Source organism: Cricetulus griseus, chromosome 4, assembly GCF_003668045.3.
Source record: "Cricetulus griseus strain 17A/GY chromosome 4, alternate assembly CriGri-PICRH-1.0, whole genome shotgun sequence".
Classification (NCBI taxonomy): Eukaryota; Metazoa; Chordata; class Mammalia; order Rodentia; family Cricetidae; genus Cricetulus; species Cricetulus griseus.
In genome coordinates this window covers 205,142,809-205,165,254 of record NC_048597.1, presented here as the reverse complement: position 1 = coordinate 205,165,254, position 22,446 = coordinate 205,142,809, and the positions used below count along the sequence as shown (strand labels likewise).

The following is a 22,446-nucleotide window of genomic DNA, read 5'->3' as shown; positions in this document are numbered from 1 at the left end:
AAACAATATAAAGAAGATTTATATGGGTTTGTAGTTTCAGAGCTTCAGTCTAGCACCCACAGGACCCATTCTTTATTCAGGCCTGAGACTAGGCAAACACTGTGACGCTGTCCTGCAGCAGAAGAAGCTGCTCACCTCATAGCAGTGAGGACGGAGGGAGAGCTGGGAATGAGCCAGGGCCAAAAGACATACACAGCAGGTTTACTGGTCTCCTAGACATTTTCCATCCAGTGAGCTAGACAATCAAAGTTAACCATACATATGGCCTTTGATGTCATCAAGATTTTTAGGATGAATTTGAAACAAAATTATTTATAAAACAAAATTATAAAAATACTTAATGGTATTCAATGTTGCCACTGGGTAGTGCTAGATACTGTTTTTATTTTTTGTTGTAATGTCATAACTTTTTCAGATTTAAAATGTTTCTTTAAAAACAGCAACTTTGCCTTTCATTTTACTTTAAGTTGCAGCATTTTTTTCTTTTAGTTTAGCCACAATCATTAGTATCATCTCACAAACTCAGGTTTTACTTTACAAATTATTTTCCTTTCTCCTACATAGTTAACATAATGTTCTTTTACTTTATCATCTTTGGTTTTTAACTAGTGTTTTGCATGACATTTCACCATTTTATCCCTGCAGATAACCCTCATGTTCAGTACTCTGCAGTGACCAGCTTTGTGTTTCTTCGTTTCTTTGCTGTAGCGATACTATCACCTCATACTTTTCATTTGCGACCTCATTATCCAGTAAGTGTTTGTTCTTCTCAAAGCTTTATTCCATTTTTATTTATTTTTAGTAAAATGAAGAAAAATAAACCACTTTAACTGCTGTGCTAAGATGTTTCACAAGTGATAAAATGCTGATAAGTTGAAGTCTGCTGATGAGCAGGAGGGAGGCATGTCAGGGTTTCCCTCTGCTGGTCTATATGTGTAATTTTCCATAATGCAAGTGCTATTGGTCCTTAGCTACAGGATGGTGGTAATGGTTTGTAGTAGTGGTTTTGGCTGGTTAACAGACCCTTTCCTGATTTATTATAACAGGTTTTTTTCTTTTTTTTATATTTGAGACAGAATCTTATTGCATATACCAGATTGACCTTAACTTGCAACAGTATTTCTGCTTCAGCCGGCACACCTGTTGTTAAACCCAGTTTATGATAGTTTAATCACGAGAATATTTTTAAATCTCAGAAATTTGAAGAAAAATGAAATTTTATTTCCAAACTATGTAGGAACTTAACTTATTTGGTATCTTCATATTTTTGCTTTCTGTTCACTTAAACTATATCAAAATACAAGATTTTAAATTCTTGAAAGCATGTAGTTTATTTCTGAAGTTCTGTTCAATTAAGTTTAAATCTTCTTTGCATATATACTTAATATTTTAAGGTTCCTGTTTTAAACTTATTTCTACATCCTCTCCTTACAGCGTATTTTAGTCACTCTGTAGCTTTTTTATTCTAAATACTTTATTCTCTTGATGCTTTTAGCTGCTGGTTTGTATAACAGATAGTAAGAAACATTTAGTGACTACTTTGTACTGAGCTTTGTTTTAGTCACTTTATATGTTTAACTCATCTACGTCATCCTAGTCACTGTAGGAGTAAATTATTTTATTAGTCCCATGTATAGGTAAGGAAATCACCATGCAGTAACTTCTCTAGGCTGACATACCTAAGACATTATGATTGGATCCTACCCAATTTGAAATGGATTCAAATGGGACTATGTTCAATCTCCATAGTCTGTAAGCAGACTGGTGTTGACACGTCAGCCACTGTCACAGTGCTCAGGGCTGGAGATGCTGCAGCATCTTGACATTCCCTACCTTAATGTACTCATGGTCCATCAAGTAATGCAGTATAGGGAAGACATGTAGGCTTTGCAGCTGAACTGGATTCTGAATGCCCACACCTCCCCTGGATAGCTTCACAGTGTTAGCTGAGTAGAGTCATGTAGCAATAGCAGAGCATAGATGTTTAATGTGGCCTGGATCCTTTTGTTCATGGAGCAATCCATCTGTGGCTGTGTTAACTAAAGCTGTAAAGACCTGAGGCAGTAGAAGCTTGCCAGCAATATTTTGTACATAAACAGAACTCCCATTTCTAAACTGGTGTCTCTGCCTTGTATTCATTCAGACTTGGGATTCCTAGATCACATGTTGAAATAAAATTCCACCAACCACAAACACTCCTAGATCACTTTTCATGCAATTTTATTATTCCAATTTTTCCGTCTTTTCTTTTGGTTCCCTTTTGGTTGTGTGTCCCTGCCCCTGCCACCTCAGCATCTCTAACAGGTCCTAAACCACCCTTCATCTTAAAGAAATTTTGAAGTAGTGGGAATAGAGAAAACACTATTTGGTATTGGTGATGTAGGGATGAGCACAACTACCTTCTATAAATCTAGAACTACTTGCAAAAATTTAAAGCTAGCACTTGATTAGAACCAAGTAAAATGTATGAGTAGATGCTACTGTACAAGCTGAGAATACCAAGTAATCTCAGAGAATGGAGTGATGATGATATTGTCATGTATTGATAGTTACAAGGTAATTTGGGAGCAGAGTTGATCGAACGTTACTAAATTTTACATTTGGAAATTCTTTGAATTTTGAGAAACTAATTATAGAAGGTAGTTTTAGAGTAGACAAGAAAGAGTAGATTAAAGAACAGGAAGCTAAGTAATCATAGCAAGGACACTAGATATGAGCTGTTTTTGCTGAAACGTAGATTCAAGGAGGTATGTGTGTGCACATACATGCATAAACAAGTAACTATTTTTGAAAAACTAGTTTTAAAATGTGGAGGAGCTGGAGAGATGAAGTTAAGAAGGCATACTGCTCTTGCACAGAACCCAAATTCATTTCCCAGCACCTATGTCAGGCAGCTCACAGCCACCCATATCTCCAGTTTTAGGAAATCTAACCCTTCTTCTGAACTCTGGGCACCTACACCTTCATGTGTACATGGCCACACACAAATACACATATGCAAATAAAAAAATAAATCTTAGGGTTTTTATTGCTGTGAAGAGACACCATGGCCATGACAACTTTTAAAAAGTAAAAACATTAACTTGGAGTGGCTTGCTTACAGTTTCAAAGGTTCAGTCCACTATCATCATGGTGGAGAGCATGGCAGTGTGCAGGCAGACGTGGTGCTAGAACTGAGAGTCCTACATCTTGACTCAGAGGCAGTAGGACTTCAACCTACTGTCTCACTGAGGGAAACTTGAGCAAGAGAGACCTCAGAGCCCACCCCCACAGTGACAGAGTTCCTCCAACAAGGCCACACCTCCTAATAGTGCCACTCCTTTTGGGGGCCATTTTCTTTCAAACCACCACAATCTTTAAAAAATAAAATTTAAAAATATAAATAATGAGATGGATTAAGTGCTGACACTATGCTCAGTGACAAGGCATTTACAAGACCTACATTCAAATTTCTAGTACTACCAGAAGAGTGAAAAAAAGAAAAGAAAAGAAACCTTCACTTGGATTGCCTTAGCAATAGTTTTTTTTTTTTTCTTAAAAACATAGAATATGTGAACACTGACTTGATAAACCACTGTTAAAGTTTCATAAAGGAATAATTGGACTATTTTCACTATACATACCTCTCATTCTCTCCTTGATAACCCCTTTTAAGACCCTCCCAAGGAAGACCTCTTTAACCCATTAGTTTTGTTGTATGTTCCTCATACGTATCTGTAATATGACATTTTTATATTCTGTTCTAGTAACAACTGTATAACCTCTGCACATAGACTGCCAATGTCTCAGGGGCAAGGTGGGACCTTTTCCAACTATGTGTACCCAAAGCTCATGGGAGCTTCTAGGACAGCCACATGCTCAGTGAGTGTTTAATTAATAAAGAGGGAAGTTCAGAGGAGGAGCTCATCAAGTTGAGTCTTTTTGTTAATGGGGAAACAGATTCATGATTTAAATACAGGGGAGGGGGGTGAAAGAAAAAAGGGCTTTGCTTGCCTCCAGGTCAGACTCACAGAGGATTCAGAAGAACATCTTTAGAAAAGGTTATGAGTACAGAATAACTGCTTTTTGAAAAATTATAGCAAATCTGTGACATCATTTTTTTGTAGACCAAAGATAATCAGGTAGTACTAGTTTCATAAATGAGAGGAGAAAAAGAGAGAATGTATGCTGTTATTTTGAATTGAAAAATTAAGCACTTCGGTTGAATTTAATAAACGTTACATAACATTTGCTGAATGACAATATACAGTGAAGGGGCAATTTTATTACAGTCTCTGTGTAGATAGTACCAGGGAATCAAAGCTAAATGACATGATTGTACAGTAGTAACTATGGATATATGGATCTAAACAAGTTTGTGGTGGCCTAAAGTTGAATAAAATGTGCATTGTTCTCTTTTGCTAGTTTAAGAAAAAATAATCTAAAACACTGAATTTAAAAATCAAATTTAAGCAGCACACACCTTTAATCCCAGCACGTAGGAGGCAGCTACAGTCATATCTCTTGAGTTAGAGGCCAGATAGATCTACTCAGAAAAAACCTGTCTTGAAAAACCAAAAAAAAGAAATTTCTTTTGAAACTCAATTCGAATTTAATTTTTCCATAACTTTCAAAGAATGACATGTAGTAGGGGCCTCTTAGAGATAGGATGGAATCTTGGATGCTCCATGTGAAATATTTTTTGGGTAACCATAATTTATAACTTTTTCTGGATATGCTATATTGAGCATATACCAGATGTTACTTCTTCAGATTTCTTCATTTCTTGATTATTTCTTCCCCACCACATTGATTACCAGTTTTCAATGTTGGGATGCTAGGAACTAAAACAATATGTCTCCTTAACCAAATTTTTCTAGACATGTCTTTTGCTAATATATTTTACAGTGGTAGGATAGTTGGTTATATAAAAGTGGAGATTGGTAACAGTTTGTCAGGCTGTACACATGAGAACAGGTCAAATCACTTAATCAAATGTAAATTATACCTCAGTTTAAAAGGAAAAGATTTCAGGGCACAGGTTGCATATGCCTGTAATCCCAGCACTTAGGACCATGTGGACCTCTGAGACTAGCCTGGTATACAGATGGAGTTACAGGACAGCCAGAACTACACATGGAAACCCTGTCTTTAACCCCCCCACACACACACACTCGTACCCTTGCCAAAAAGGAAAGAAAAGATCAAAGACTCATGGGTGAACTCTGTTCCTGTCCATTTTACTTATATTTACTTCTGTCGGGTAACAGACCCAAATAGTTACCCTCTGGTAGGATCCTGTGTCAGCAGGGTGACTTCATTGCCCAGTCTGAATTTGGATTCTCCCTCCACCCCCATGGTGGAAACAGTTGATTGCAAAAGCCATTTATGTTCTTCAACTGTGCTTAAAAGTAGACTGAGCCCAGGACGTTGGAAACACCCATTTTAAGTTATATGGTAGAAAAAAAGTAAATAGTTCTGATCTTCCAACAGTGAATAAAATTTGTGGTGTGACCACACAAAACCATTGGGTACAGTTGATTAATAATGTCTTTCAAAGGGAATGAGTCAAGTCATTAAAGTTTTAATCTTTTTTTTTTTTTGATGGTACTGAGGTTAGAATCTAAGGCCTCTACCACTGAGCTGTACCCACAGCCCTCGTTTCACTTTTTATTTTGAGACAAAACAAAGTTGCCTAGACTGGACTTCAGTTCAGTTTGTAGCTTAAACAGGCCTGGAATTTGTAGGCTTCCTGTCTGAGCCTCCCAAGTAGTTGGGATCACAGACCTATACCACCAGCTTCTTTAGTCTCTTAACCCCTAAGTTCTGTAAGTTATCCTAGGCTTTGCTACATTTTAACTGTTTTGGTTTGAATGAACTTTTTTTAGCTACTATTTTAGAGCCATATAGTCCATTTACTCCATTCTGCTTTTTATATAAATTCTACTTCTTGAAAAATTAACAAGAATTGTGGTCATTTTTACATTTTCTAGGATACACAGACAAATAGGACATTAACTCTCATCTCAAAAACCATACAGACTTTGGGAAACTGGGGAAGTCTATCCAGAAGAAAGGTGAGTCTATAACTTTTCCTTCTTTTCATACTTACTACATTTTATTATACCCTAAGGTTCCTTCTTCACTTACCTCCTTCCATATTAAAAATAAAACTGAAAGGAGTACATATTCAGAGGCAATAACTGTTAGTGAAAGTTCTGTGTAGTCGCCTATTGAAGGAGACAGTGGTATTTAACCTGATATACCAAAGGTAAGGGAGCAACTAGGAAGAAAACACACAGGCAGGCACAGTGTCAGTCACCTAACAGCTTTGAAAGAAGTCTTCAGCTCCAACCTGAATAACTCATGGAAATATTTGACTAGCTTGATCCTTGGCTTCAAAATAGAATCTATCATTTCTTAGTGCTCTACTTCAGGACTTCATAAACTTCTCCACTCATGAAGCCTTTTTACTCAAGAAATGTTTATGCAACCTTAGGTATACAGATATATAAAATCCATACAGTAAATCAAACATTTACTGATAATAACTTATTTTAGCATTTTGAAATGCCCAGCATCCAATGCCATGGGGAATCTTTGTTATTTGCTTCAGCAGCTGCTGTCCTGAATTTTTATTTAGTTTGAGATCCAGGAGAGGAAAAAGGCCAAAGAGTGATTACCATGTTCACAGCTGTGTCACATGCTTTGAGGGACCTTTATTGCTCCTCAGTCCCTCTCTTGGCAAGAGTATTGAGCAAAGAGGAGAGAAAAGCCATCTTCTGATTGATAGAGTAACTGTGGTCACTGGCTTCACAAAAGAATAGGCTTTGCTAGCACCCAGCAACTGACCCAGCATGAATTACCTTTGGTTATCAAGAGCTGGAAGCAGCAGAATTGAACTAAGCCTGGTCATGTTCAGGGAGGGGCTGAGCATGATACACCATGTGCTGTGTGTGTGCGTGTGGGTGGGGGGTAAAGACCAACCACTAGTGCCTGGAAGCCATGACCCTGGGCCATTCTGAGTTCACTGGCTTTCTGATGAGTGTGGCAGAAGTCCACCCCTGGGTGGAAAGTACTCTGGGAATGCTCATGGAGAGTCTAGTCTCCTACATTTGCTTCTGTGCCAGGACCAAATCTGAGTCTACAATACAGGTGAGATAGCACTAAGTCCTTAGCTACAGAGCTGGCTCTGGAAGACATCCAGGTGAAGTGCCATGAGTAATTAAGACTGATTAGCCAAGAGGAGAAAACACTGCCATACTTGCTTCCTGACACAAATGAAATCTGTGATCTCAGAGGTTTGGGGAACCAAAGCAATGTATATGATTGTCCATGTGCTCTCTGAAAGTTGGCTGTGTCAGCCAAGAAACAGCATAGTGGCCAGCTTCTTACCTACTCTATGAAGACAGGAGTAGAGTTGAGATCCTCAGAGAAAATGGGAGTTGGTAGGGAATATGGAGGCTGGAAGCCTTAAGAGTATGGGCACCTACTAACTAACCAGTAAACTAGGTCTACCCTTCATTGTATATAGCACAAAAGGAAGGGGTTAGTCAGTCTCCATGGGAGGCCTCTGGTAGGGGAGCAGTTTCAGGCAGTAAACTTCCTGGAGGAGGAACTTGTATTTGGTAGTTTCTGGTTTTAGATAAAGGTCACTCCTAAACGTTAGTACTTGAATCAAAAGGTTTTGCCATTTTCAGGGGTCTGAGGTGCTAGGGTCCTTGACATGGCTGTGCCCTTGTCAACAATACTTACACGGCTTCATCCACAGTACAGTATGTTTTAAGTTCCAGGTTACATAGGGAAACTTGCTGAAGAAAGGTGTATACAATTTTTTATTTGTGATAAGCGTGTTTGGACACTTCCAGTCTGGGCTGATTCCTGTTTGGCTAGTGACGTGGGAGCAGCCCCTGTGACCTAGAGGCCTCACCCTTACATTATTACCTTTCCTTATCACGGTCTCTCATCTCTTAGGGTTTTATCTTTCCCTGCCTGCTTTCTTCCTTTCCCATGAAATTGGAAATTTCTGAAGGGCTGGGCTGTAGCTCAGTGGTAGAACCCAACCTCTTATACATCAGACCCCACTACTACTGTAAGTATTTTGTGGTAATCAGAGGGCCAAGAATTGCCACAAAGATCACACCAAGCAATAGACTTCACACTGGTTAGGACCTCCAGCTCGCTCCTGCATGGTCTGAGAAGTCCAGTCCCTCTCTCTCTCCAAACCCAGCCCTCCCAGAGAATCACCAACAAAGAAAAGGTGACAAAAATCCCAGTTCCGAATTTTTGGCAGCTGTGGTAGCTCCTCCCTTGAAGTTGCTATCAGCCCAAGTTCCCTACCTAAAGTGGTCAGTTTTTGACCATACTTGTGCACAAACCCAGCTTGTGACAGACACATCATCACCCCTCTCCTACAGGCTATATAAGCTCCTTGCTTTAGTTTGGGTGTGTGACTTCTCCATCCTCAATCTCTGGGACTGGAGAACTCAAGCTGGGAGAGTTGCTTTGCTCAAATAAACTTGTTCTTTTACTTTTTCAATTTGGCTTGATCTGGCTTACTATGTCGGCAGAGAAACCTACTGTCAGACTATAAACAACCTATTATCTTCATAATTTATAAATCTTATTAATCAAATTTACCTTATTTATCAAACATTTACTTATCTGAATTTTCTAGAAGCTTGGTGTTGAACAGTTAGCAAAGACATAAATAGTTAGAATACATCTTAAATCAGCTTTTGCTAATCTGAGTAGACCTTTATAACTTTAAATTTTTATTATCATATACAGTTTATTCTAAACCAGAGTTGAATCACATATATGTATTTAACCATAAATTTTTGCCATCATATAAAACTCCAAACCAGTCCTAAAATATTTTGGAGACTTGTTGATGTTTCCTTAGTCTAAAAAGGAGATACAGGGTGTAGGGCCCAGGAAAAAGCTGAAAAAAGACCCCATCTCAAATAGTACACAAGAGCAAAGAGTGCTTGTTGATGCAGCATATGCATAGCTGTTCACCTGTCCAAAATGAGAAGAGCATGCAAGCTCTTTTTAAGCACATTTAGGGAAGTTTTAGGAACATTTAGGCCATCTCAAGCATAATGGGTTAAGCAAGCGGTAGTTTTATTAATACATTTTTGATAGGCTGAGTTTCTAGTATTTTATTTTTGGACATATTTGGGCAAATGTGGGCTCATTTCAGGGGATTACAGGAACTGTCCTTATTTGGTCACTGTCTTGTAATAGTGTGGGTCTGATTCAAGCCTTGTGCATGTTCTCTCTTGTTCATGCTGTCAGGGCTATTGTTTGATTAATAGCCCTTTGTTTAAGAAACTGAAACTTGGTGACACATGCCTTTAATCTCAGCATTCGGGAGGCAGAGGCAGGCATATCTCTGTGAGTTCAAGGCCAGCCTGGTCTACAGAGCAAGTTCAGGACAGGTTCCAAAGCAATACAGAGGGACCCTGTCTCGAAAAACCAAAAAAAAAAGGAAGGAAGGAAGTGAAACTTGTTTGCTCTTTAAAAAACTGAAACCTAGATCTGTTTGTAAAATGGGGGAAATTTAGACCTCTCGAGAGCGCAGTAAGACTGGGAAGTTTTATAATTGTTGGTTCTGTGCTACATGGTCATCTTACGATGGTGGTTAAGTCACATGGCATATACTTTTTAACCTTAGTAAAGATGGCTGCCCACCATGTGGCTGCTTACATCCTCATTATATCATTAGGAAGATAGAGGAAGGTAACATGGTTGCTATCTAAAAACTAAAAACATGTTTTCCTAGTAGAAAACTCTCCTTTTTTAAAATGAGAGTTGAATTTGAGTTATATACACATTTTGAGTTGAATCAAGTTACATACACATATCCTAAACAAGAGTTGAATCACATAAAATATGCTGTAGCAATTAAGATTATAAATTTAAAGCCAAATTTTGTTACAGATTTTATTAAACTATACCAAATGAACTGAGGTAGAGTTTACAGCATAATCTTAAGAGATCATTTTTAGAGCAGAGCACAGAGAAATTGTAAAGATAAAAGATTTTTTAAAATGGAAAGTAGAAAAAGTGTAGAGTGGAACAAGCTGTAAGATATCTGGGGGTCATTTGTTTGTGCAATAGTAGTTGTTAGTATTTGTGAGAATTGGGAAAACAAGTGCACCAATTTTTTAACCACTGATCTGTTTTAAGGTCAAACTGTCAAAGAGAAGAGAATTGCAAAAAGAAATTCTTCTGGAGGGAATTTCTGTAAGCTCTGTGAGGGAGCTGAGGGAGCAGAAGCTTCAGGATGGCAGGGGGAAGCTAAGACATAGTGCAGTGGGACTGAAAGCTAGAAGAGAGCAGGGGAAAGGGCAACCAGTAAGTGACTTTGGTAGAGACACCCAAAGGGTGTAATAGTCCAGAGCCAAAAGATCCAAGTAGAAAGTTGCCCACATACATGGTGGACATCCCAAGGGCATAGCAGTGTTAAGCCTAAAATCCAGAACCTGACTCCAAAGCAAAAGCAAAGAATCTTTATTTGTGGGTTCCGTTAGGTCCCTCTGTCTGTCTGAAGCAGCACCAGCAACAACAATGGCACAACAGGAGCAGAGCAGGCAAGACCCAGAGCATGGAGGGAAGGGGGTTTTTATATAGTACCCAGGCATGAGGGAGAGGCTTGGGGAACTCCAAACCTGCCTAGCTACTGGCTGGGGATTGGCTCAAGCCTGGACTGAGCTTTTTGGCTGCCCCCAATCTAGGAGAATCCCTAGCCTGGGGAAGATTCTAAACCCAGGGGGAATTCCAAGCCTGCTAGCCTGGGATTGGTCAGTTTTTCCAGCTTAGGGATTGGCTAATTTTGAGGCAGAGATGGCTCTAGTTCCAGGGCCAAACTGTGTTTCTTTCTGTGGTTCTTTTTGGCTCCAATTCTAGGGCCTGGGTGAATTTCTTTTACATGTCCCCAGTCTAGTGTGTTCTTTTGGCTCTGGTTTTTTTTTTTTTTCCCCTGGCTCTAGACTTAGGGATAAAATGTCTCTTAAGTTGGCTCAGGTCCCGAATCCAGGGTGTGTTTCTTTCACTGGGTTGGGGCTTGGGGCCAAACCATTCAGGGTCTGTATGGGGCTGCAGACCAGAGATTTTCTGGGGCCTAGGTCTCTCAAGATAGAGATGATAGCAGGAGAAAAGGGAGATGTCCACATGGATGTAGAAGGCCAAAAGGTGTAGCAGACTGCAGGACCCAGGGAGATAGATAGGTAAGTGCCCACGTGTAGGGCATATCAGGCCAGAGTCCAGAGAGACAAAAAGCAAATGGTTAGAAAGCAGGTAGAGGAAAGCTGCAGCTGAAGAATCAGACTCTAGAATTTGGAATCAAATTTTGTGGGTGGCAGAAACCAGCAGAAACAGATGATCTTGACATAACTTAGAAGAGGACTCTACAGTGGCAGAGAGATGCTCTAACCAGCAAGCGGTATGTGCATGCTGGGACTGGTGTTGCTGTAGATTTCTCTTGTCTGCCAGGTCCCACCACCCTTCACAGCCCCAAATTAACTCACAGAGACAATGTATTGACTATAAAACTGTTGGCCAATGACTAGGGCTTTTTACTGGCTAGCTCTGTCTTAATTATTAGCCCATTTCTACTAATCTATGTGTTTCCACATGGTCTTGGCTTACTGGATAATGTCGACTACATGGCAATTGTTCTTTTTGGCAGGCTCCCTCTGCCTACCTTTCCCAGAATTCTCCTTGTCTCCTTGCCCTGCCTGTCTTCCTGCCTTTTGGCCAACAGTGTTTTATTCATCATCCAATAAGAGAAACATACATACAGTCAGATATCCCGCCCAGGCTGGTCTACCCCTTTGCTTTCTCCCCCTCCTGCCAAGTCAGACTCAGACTCCACTTTGCAGCAGACTTACAGATCTATCAATGGTGTATTGGTCAAAGATATTTTAAATAAATTATTTGTATATATAATCTTACCATTTATTAAAGACAAAAAGCAAATTTATATACTAATGAGATGGATATACTTTTATGTTTACATAAAATAAATATTAGTTGAGTATTTGATACTGTAGGATATAGTTTTTTAAACTTGATATTTTGATTTTATGATTATTCAGTTTGCATAGGCATATAGTACAGAAATATTTGACAGGAGGCTGGAGCAATGGCTTAATGGTAAAGAGCACTGGCTGGTCTTCCAGAGGCCCTGAGTTCAATTACCAGCACCTGCATGGTGGCTCACAGCCAGGCTGGCCTCGAACTCACAAAGATCCACCTCCCTCTGCCTCCCAAATGCTGGGATTAAAGGCGTGAGTCACCAATGCCCAGCATACTTGTATATTTTTTAAAAGTATGTTATATAAACACAATGGCAGAAGTGTATTTAAGACCATTTTAAAAATTGTTGGAAATTCTGTCCTACTCTCAAGCCAGAATTTACTTACAGTTTTTGGTGGTTTTGTTTGGTTTTGGAATATGTTTGCTTGTTTAGTGAAACTTAAGTCAGCAACTTAAGCAGTTAAATCAAACATTATAATATAATAAAGTCCAAAACTACTGATTTGATACATGTTTACTAATGATGTGGGAAAATATTATAAGTCTTTGTTTCCTGTAATTAAATCATTATGTTTCTGTTAGAGCAAATGCCTTCATGTTTGGCAAAAACAGCTCTGTTCCTAATATACCAGAGCCCAGATCTGTGTGCTCAGGTCTTCAGGAAGCAGTGATTGGCGATGTGTGATGTGTTAGCATGCCTGGTGCAAAGCATACGTGTGGTGTGAGCAGAGGTAAATCTGTAGTGATGTGCTCCCATGCAACATAGGTGTCACAGTTGTGACATGTTTTATTTTGAATTAGTTCTTACTGTTGTGCTTTGTGAAACCTTCTATTGACACATTTTTCATGACCCCTTTTGTGGAGTTACAACTAACACCTGAAGAAGCTGTGCATATTTAACATATACAAATCCTCTGATTTTTTTGTTTGTTTTTCTTTTTCATAGTCTCGTTCCAAAAAGTCAGTCATGTGTGAATTTCTCAAAATGTTTCAAGAAGAAAGATATTTTACAGACGTGAAAAAGGTATGGTTGTTTCATTTTGGAAATAGGAAACTTTCTTGTCATCCAGGATAAGAAAATGAATGTCTCATTCTTCCGAGAAGTCAGTCTCCAATTAATTAAAAAAAAAAAAAAAGTGTTTAAACTGTCAATCAAGTAGTCTGTCTTTAAAGCTGTGAAATAAGCAAGTCTTAACAATAACTGCTCTTGCAGATTTCTAGGGTTAGCTTTCTCAGCTACAACACTGTTAACATTTGCAGCTGGGGAGTTCTTGATTTTAAGAGCTAGCCTTTACATTGTAAGGTATTTAGCAACATCCCTGAATTTAATGCCAGTAGCATATCCCCAGTTTTGAAGACCGAAGTGCTTTTAGCTATTCCTAGGTGTGTCCCCTAGAGGACATAATTACCTTTTGTTAAGACCTTTGGTCTCACTAGGCGTTGGTGGCGCACGCCTTTAATCCCAGCACTCAGGAGGCAGAGGCAGGCGGATCTCTGTGAGGCCACCCTAGAGCGAGTTCCAGCACAGCTTCCAAAGCCACAGAGAAACCCTGTCTCAAAAAAACAAAAAAGAACCTTTGATCCAGGACTAAAGCCTAATAGCACTTGTTGTGTAGTAGAGTGGGTACTCAGTTGCCCCAATAAGACAAAATTGGCGAGCAAGATGGCTGTGTAGGTACAGGCATAAGTTGTGGAGCCTGATGGCCTGAGTTTGCTCTCTGGGATCCACATGGTTGGAAGCAGGGAACCAACTCCACACGAGTTGTCCTCTAACCTCCGTATGCATGTTGTGGCCCACACATTCCCATACACAACCACACAAAATAATAAAGATGTAAAATACTGTTTTCAATGAATTACTGAGTGTTTTTGTTAGTAATTGGAGGAAAGTAACTAAAAATAAAAATTTGCAAATGCCTGCAGTATATAGCATGGTAACGTAAGACCTACAACATGTGAAAAGGTATATGATTAGAAACTGGGAATATTTTTTTAAGCCTTTAATTTCTTGGTCCTTAACTCCTTAGTCATCCATTTAAAATACAGTATTATAATTCTGGAAAACTTAGGAAGAAAAAAATTTTGTTTTTTTTGAGGCAGGGTTTCTCGTAGCTTCGGAGCCTGTCATGGAACTTCCTCTGTAGACCAGGCTGGCCTCAAGACTCACAGAGATCCTCCAGCCTCTGCCTCCCGAGTGCTGGAACTAAATGTGTGTGCCACTATCACCTGGCAAAAAATTGTTTTTAAATAAATCTAAACTAAACTTGAGGAAAGTACTGTGTCTTCATTATCACAATCCTAACTCAGTGAACCAAATTAGCAAGGACAGTCTTTTTCAATTTCTATAGTGTGATTTAGCAGTTGATGGCCAAGAACACATTTTTTTTTATTAAAGTATATGTTTGGACTTTTAAAATACTTCCACAGGGACTCCATAAGTAAAAATTCTGGCACCAGATAGATTTTTGTTTTGTTTTTTCGAGATAGAGTCCCACTCTGGCTGTCCTGGAACTTACTTTGTAGACCAGGCTGGCATCTAACTCACAAATATCCCCTGCCTACCTCCCAAGTGCTGGGATTAAAGCTGTGTACCACTATGCCGAGTCTAGATTTTTATTTTTTTATCTAAAACAATGCAAATTCACCTAAAACTTTTTTTTTAAAGCAATTGTTGAAGGGTCTTGAGAAATTTTAAAAATAACACTTTTATTTGGGAAACATTGTTGAAATATTTTAGGTGAATTTGCATTAGTAAATTCTTTGTATTCAAGGCCTTATGGTTAGCAAAAATATAGATAAGTGCTAGCTATGGTGGTATATGCCTGTAATCTTAGTACTAAAGAGGCCAAGACTGGAGGATTGCAGTGAGTTTAAGTCTAGCCTCAGAAATAGTAAGATATTGTCTCAAAAAGAATTACAGTTAAGGATTATACATTGAGCTGTTTCTATAGAGAAATCCATTCAGAATTTGAATAAGTAAAGAATAAACTTTTTAGAATACCTTTCATTTATAAATTAGGAACTTTCTATATCAAATGTATTTTATTTTATAGATAATTGTAGAATGGGCCTCTTCAATCCAAGATGGTCTAAAATATGAAATATTGGAATATCTAAAACTTCTTGAATGGACATGATGTCACAATGGAAAATTCCACATGACCTCATGTGATAGGTCACAAAATACAGGTTTAGTAAAAATACTGTGTATTTAGTAAAAATACTTTGGTCTATGTGTATGAATTTTGGTTAGACATGAATCCAGTATCCAAGATATCTTGCTATATGAGAATATTTCAGAACCCTAAATCTAAAGCAATTTGGTCCTGAGCATTTTGTATAAAAAAAGATTCTCAACTTGCATCATATATACTCTTTAATAATTAAGAATTTCCTAATATAATCAATGATGTATAAGATAAGACAATTTTTTATGATATACCTTATTTTCCCACATACCATAATACTTTCCGTTTCCCCATTTAGTTCTTAGATGAAATTTCATCTACGGAAACTAAAGAGTCCAGTGGTACGAGTGAGCCTGTGCACCTAAAAGAAGGGTAATTAATTAAATGAGACATGACAGTTCTGTTTCACTATAGACAGTAAGTACAAAGAACATGAGTCTGAGAGTGAAGAAACCTGAGTTTTCATTCTGTTCCAGAACTTCCTAAGCTTCTGCAGTCAGGTAAATGACCCGCTCTACCTGTCAGCTCCAGGTCATAGGGCGGCACTCACTGACTGTACAGTCCCGGGGTTCTATAGTTAAGAGAGAGCTCTGGTCAGCCTTAAGAGTGGTTATTTCTAGGAGCTAGTGGGATGGAAATGACTTACCTGATCCTTTTTATTCTGTGTAGAAGTTTTAAAACTACATTACTTAGGGTTAGAGAGATGGTGTGGTGATTAAGAGCACTGGCTGTGCTTGTAAAGGACCTGTATTCAATTCCCAGCACCCACATAGTAGCTCACAACTGTTTGTAACTCCAGTTCCAGGGGATCTGATGCCCTCTTCTGACTTGAGCTGGTATTGCACCCATATAGATAGGCAGGCTAAACACCATACCTAAAAGTAAAACTAAATAAAACAACCCTACATTAATTAAAGACTATTCCATCAGTGTGGCCTAAGTAAAAATACATGAGTCATCAGTGGAAGTCACTGTCATACACTAACAATTATACATGACTACCATTGTCCTCTAATAGTAAGGGTCAATTCTTTGTTTCGGGTGAACAATTTTAATCTCTGAGACTATTTTATGTCTGTTATGTTGGCAGTGAGATGTATAAAAGAGCTCAAGGAAGAACCCGTATTGGAAAAAAGAATTTCAAGAAACGATGGTTCTGCTTGACAAGCAGAGAGCTCACCTACCACAAACAGCCAGGTAGGGTTGTGTTTATGATTTATTGTGGCTTTACTCTGCTGGTTCTTGGGGCTGCAGTGAATCACTGCACAGTGAATGGTTCAGATTTTCTCACAGATTCACAAAAAACTAAACTGGAGTGCTTGTTTTATCACATTGTGTGGCATAATAAAACTAAAACACAAAAACCTGCATAAATCAATTTGAGAGTAAAACAACTGGACTTGGTAAGACAGTATAGCAATAAAAACAGAAAGGTACAGGCTTAACAGAGTAGCTAGCAACCACAAACATTCGGCTTGCCAGGGTGTTCAGGAAGTTTTTGAAGTCCCATCAAATCTGATCAGTAAGTGCCTACTGGAGGGGAGTAGGGGGTAGAGAAGAAGAAAGCATGCTTCTCCTATAAATCCCACAATGACGGCATAATCACCTGACATGGGATACTTTAAGAGAATATAGAGTGCTTCACTAAGATTGCTGAGTAGTAGAATGATTGGGAAGAGATATTTTAAGGAGATGGGGTCTTGACCCAGAACTCTGGGCTTAAGCAATCCTCTTGTATCATCCTCCCAAACAGCAGGAACTACTGACATATATTACTGTATCAGCTAAGAGAAAAAAAATTTTGTGTATATAAACATATAAAAGCAGCTTACCCAGAATGAATGAATATACATAGGTATATGTATATATTATATATCCAAGTATATTAGTAAGAATTTTTTTAGAATGTGTTGCATTTTAGGCACCCAGATAGTTTGTTATAGTATATAAATATGTAGCTAAAGATCAGTAGGCTTGCCTTTCCAAAGTGTTTTTAAAGCTAACTTTGAATGTTTCAGAATTCTGGCTTATACTGAATTTTATATAAATATTCTCACCTGCCAGGTGTGGTGGTGCAGGGCTTTAATCCCAGCACTCGGGAAGCAGAGGCAGGTAGATCTCTTACGAGTTCAAGGCCAGCCTGTTATACAAAGTGAATTCCAGGACAGCCAGGACTGTTACACAGAGAAACCCTGTCTTGAAAAACCAAATAAATAAATATTCTCACTTATGGATAGTTTTGTTGTTTATTATGTTGATATTAATAGTAAAATTAAGCCAGGCATGGTAGTGCACACCTTTAATCCTAGCAGAGACAAAGTTGGAAGCCAGCCTGGTCTATGCATAGTGAGTTCTAGGACAGACAAGATTACATAAGAAGAGACTCTGTCTCAAAAGAAACAACAACAACAACAAAAAATAGTAATAATAACAATAGTGCAGTGAAATAAAATGTAAGGTAAATTAGTCATTTTCTGTGAATAAACAAGTTATTTCTTCCTCAGTTAAAGCACTGTCTAGTCCAAGCCAGTATCACAAAGTCTGCTGGTTATAACGTTAGATGATAGTGATGGTGCCTTTCTTCTGAGAACTCTACATATATACACATAGTTTGCATAGGAATTTCATGGACCTCATAGGCTCAAAGTACACCTAAGTTGTCAAGTTCAGCCTTTGTCCTATCCACTGATGTTAAGGGATAGACTTCATAGGATTAGACTATTGGAACTTTACAGATGGATATATTAGAGCTTTGTTGTTTTGTGTTGGAGGAAATACACAAATGAGATTGTTTACCAAAGCATGCAGTTCTAAGCATACATGCTTGTTGTTTTAACTACTTTAATGGATTTTTCCAAAATGTATTACATACTTTCCTGCCTTCTAAAAAAGAACCCATTGAATGTAAGTTAAATTTTCTGGCTGACTTGAGGTGATCATTGGTAATGTTAATTATACATAGTCCCCTAGTCACTGCATTTTCAGAGTCCCTAAGACTGAGTACAACTGTTTTCCCCAGCTAAGTGCTTTTTTTCCCCAGCTGAACATCTTAAACTGTGCTTTTTGTGTTTGTTCATGTGTTTGCTGTACAGAGCTTCTCTCTCACGTCTTTTAATCAGGTTGTCACCTTAAATTTCTTAGGCTGTCAGTGAAGTGTCGTATTCCCCTTCCCTGTCATCAGCCTTTATTTCTTACTGCTAATGTACTATGAATTAAGGTGCAGGGACTACATTTGTTAAAATTACATATAGGAGCAAAGGCTTGACTAGAGATGTAAGGACTTTCCCCCACAAATCAAATGCATGGGCTTCATATTTGCTAGTTGTTCAGCAGTTTTGCTTAAGTCTGTCTTCTAATACTTTCTTGGTGGCCTAACCCGGTAATTGCTTTCTGTTGCTACAGTTACTATAACAGTAAATTTTGATGTCTGAAAAAATACCTCCCAAAGTTTCTGTCACATAGTTGTGAATCATTGTCTTTCACTTAATCTTCCTGATAGATAAATGTATTCTGAATCAATAATGGGCTGTCTTCCCAATTTGCTGTATGAAGAATTAATAGAATTTTATCCACTTTAAAGATTTTTTTTTTCTCAAGTTGTGCTACTTACTTAGGAAGTTGCTAAGAAGCAATAGTAAGCAACTCATAGTGAGTAAAATTAATGTGGCAAATGAGTGTTCTCGGATATTTAGTGATCAGTCCTTAACACCTTGACAGATTTTTTTATAGAGGTGAGTGCTGTCTTTAAATTCTGTTACCTTCTGTTATGTAATGAAGTGGAATGAGCTGCTGATGTTCCAGTTTCTTCAAGTCTCATACAGTCCCACCTTGCATTCATTATACAGGACTTCACCAGACTAGCTCTTAACGTTTCTTTAATATACAGTTTTATGTCCCTGGTTCTGTATGTACTCTACATAGAGATCTTTCCTTCTTCAGGTCTGTGATCTGATGTCCTGTAAGCCTCAGATTGTGTCAACTCTTCATTGAAGTCATTTTAGGTCTCTAGCCACTCTGCTGCCTGTTTAATAGGAACATCTAGCACATTTCGTCTCTCTTCCCCTGCTCTTTAAGATTCTTAGTGGTAACAATCACATTACTAGCATAAAAGCAGTTAGTAAATATTCTTCAAAAAACATTAGGTCTTCCAACTACACTGTCGCCATAATTACTTCAGTAACTACCACTCTAGATTCTGACGCTTTAAACAAGTTTATAAGTAAAAATTTTAATAATCCCATCTTTGAAATACTTTGGTGATACATGCTTAGATTTTGTGTGTTCTTGAGACATATTTCTATAGGTACATCAGACAGTTTATACAGCTTCTATAAACATACACAGTCAGTAGTACATTTAGGTTCACTGGACTTTCGCCAGCTCATGTTTTCCAACATGAAGCTCTCCAGGGTTTTTGTTTGTTTGTTTGTTTTTCTTAATAGCTGAAGAACAAAATAAATCATTAATTCAATTATGCAAATATTTTCAGCTAAACATATTTTACTGGGTGCCTACTATGTGCCAGAGGTGCAGGACAGAACAGTAGTGAAGAAGACATACTAAAACCCAGGCTTTTACTCAACTTACAGGTTAGTACTGATAGACAATAAGCCAATTTTTTTAAATTACACTAATTCAAGGCACAGAAGATACTGGCTTGGACCATTTGGTAGCAATAGGGGTAGTAAAAGCAATCACATTCTGAATCTACTTCAAAGATAGTAAGTACTCAGAATCTGTTCAGGAATTGAATATGAGTGGGGAAAAGAACATTTTTGAGGATTTGGGCAAAAGCAACTAAAGGGATGAAATTATGTTTTTTACAAATAGACACATGAAAACTGGGGATGTAGTTCAGTTGGTAGATTGCTCAAGGTAACATGCACAAAGTCCTGATTTCATCACCAGAAAGACATAAACTTGGAGTGGTGACCTGCATCTGTATCCCAGCACTTAGGAAATAGAGACAGGAGAATCACAAGTTCAGGGTAATTACTTGGTTATGTAATGAATTCAAAGGCAGCCTGGGCTGTCTGAGAGGTTATCTTTTAAATTCACACACAGAGTTCTGGTAATAATGGAGAATTTGGTATAAACTAACACTCATAATGTTAGACAACTAACTCTGAAGAATTAGACCCTTGAAATGAAAGAATCATTCTGGCTAAGATTTCTGTTTTCATGAGACATACAAAAACACTGTAGTGTGAGATAACTAAATTTATGTAAAAACATACGATTGTTTGGCTTCAGGTGTCAAAGGATCGAGGTTTCCAGAAAGACTGGAAATTGAGGAAACAAGAAAAGGATCCTTCAGATTGCATGTGAACTGCCTGAAATTCTTAACTGACTTCAGATGCTTAGGCAAGAAGAAACATTGAGGGAAGACAATGGGAAGCAGTAACTGAAAATTTGTTTAAAAAAAAAAAAAAAAACGGCAAAACAGTATATAGCACCAACAAATTGTAGCTGAAGGAGATCAATCACCAATACAGATGTTTAAGGGATGGTAATTAAATCTGTTTGCAAAAAGACAGCTTGAAACAGGAAACATAGTCAAGAGAGAAAAATGCAGGTGTGCCGTAGATAGTCTACATGCTAGAAATAGACTTTAAATCTATTTCAAGGATTCAATGGAAGTATTAGTAATGAGTAAAGGAATGAGCACTCTCAGCAGAAAATAATTATAAAAAGAAAAAAGGTAAAATTACCAGGTATAGTGGCATGTCCTTTTCAGACTAGCTTTTAGGAGACAGAGGCAGGTAAATCTCTAGGAGCTCGAGAACACAGTGGACTACAATAATGAGTTCCAGGCTAGCTAGGGATATATACACAGTTAGATTCTGTCTCAAAAAGAACCGTAGAGGGCTGGTGAGATGGCTCAAAGGTTAAGAGCACTGACTGCTATTCCAGAGGTCCTGAGTTCAATTCCCAGCAACCACAAGGTGGCTCACAACCATCCGTTATGAGATCTGGTGCCTTCTGGTGTGCAGATATACATGGAAGCAGAATGTTGTATACACAATAAATAAATAAAATCTTTAAAAAAAAAAAAAGAACTGTAGAATTGAAATGTATTATATCTAAAATGAGAGAGTGGCTGGATGAGTTTAACAGGTAGGGGTACTAGGAGAAAAGTTTACTGAACTTAAGAACAGATCAATAGAAATTAACCAGTTTCAGAAACAACAAAAGATTTGGGGTGTTTGGGCAATGAAGGGAACCATATCAGGCATGCTGGGTATCTCATAGAGATGCAGAGAGAGGGGTATTTGAAGGAATAATGGCCTTAATAAATTCAAAAATTATTTGGAGAAATCATTTTAAGGAACCAAAAAATTCAGTGAACTTCGAGCATAATAAATGCCCAGGAAAGATCACTAAGACATCTGGTAAGCAAAGACATAATTTTGTAAACAGGAACAAAGAATACATTACATACAGAAGAGCAACAGTATATTTGACTACAGTTGAATGCCATCTTTAATGTACTGAAAAAGAAAAAAATTTTCAATTTAGAAATAGTCTAGTGCCGGGTGTTGGTGATGCACACCTTTTACTCCTAGCACTCGGGAGGCAGAGGCAGGTGGATCTCTGAGTTCAAGCCTGTACTACAGAATGAGTACTAGGACAGACTCCAAAGCCTCATAGAGAAACCCTGTGGTGGTGGGGGGGGGGCAAGACTCTAGTAAAAATTTCTCATTAAATAAGAAAATGTCCTTTCAGTAAAGAAAAGATGGGGATTGATTGTGAACAGTCCTCATTGTAGGAACTTCTAAAGGAGAGTCTTGCAAAGTTAAGAGAAATAACACTGAATGGAAATGGAGATATATAAGAATGAAGAGCACAGGGAGTGGTTGCTATGTGTATAAAATGTAGAATGATTAGTTTTATAGCATTGAGCTGTGGCTTTATAGCATATCTAAATGTAAAATTCGTGACAAGAGTGTCCAAATAGAAGGGGATAGAGAAAATTATCTTGTATTTTAAGAAGGAAGACAAGGATAATTTTAAGTAAACTGTGATGAGTTAAGACTATATAATGCCAGGTGTGGTGGCGCACATCTTTAATCCCAGCACTGAGAAGGAAGAAGCAGTCAGATCTCTGTGAGTTCAAGGCCAGCCTGGTCTACATAGTTCCAAGACAACCAAGGCTACAGAGTGAAATCCTGCCTCAAAACAAGACTACACATTATAACTGAAGCTTAGAAAGAAATGGACATATATTAGTCTA

The 22,446-nt window shown here is 38.1% G+C and overlaps 1 protein-coding gene across 2 annotated transcripts in view; it reads left to right on the top strand.

Moving 5' to 3' along the window:
• The window catches only part of Rasa2 (RAS p21 protein activator 2), a 98,506-nt gene that overhangs the window by 61,491 nt on the left and 14,569 nt on the right, over positions 1–22,446 (top strand). For both annotated transcript variants that reach the window (XM_027410908.2, XM_027410907.2), the window contains exons 15-19: positions 646–752; positions 5,973–6,056; positions 12,971–13,048; positions 15,511–15,584; positions 16,303–16,409. In XM_027410908.2, the coding sequence (XP_027266709.1) occupies positions 646–752; positions 5,973–6,056; positions 12,971–13,048; positions 15,511–15,584; positions 16,303–16,409 (450 nt within the window). The remainder of the gene's footprint in view (positions 1–645; positions 753–5,972; positions 6,057–12,970; positions 13,049–15,510; positions 15,585–16,302; positions 16,410–22,446) is intronic.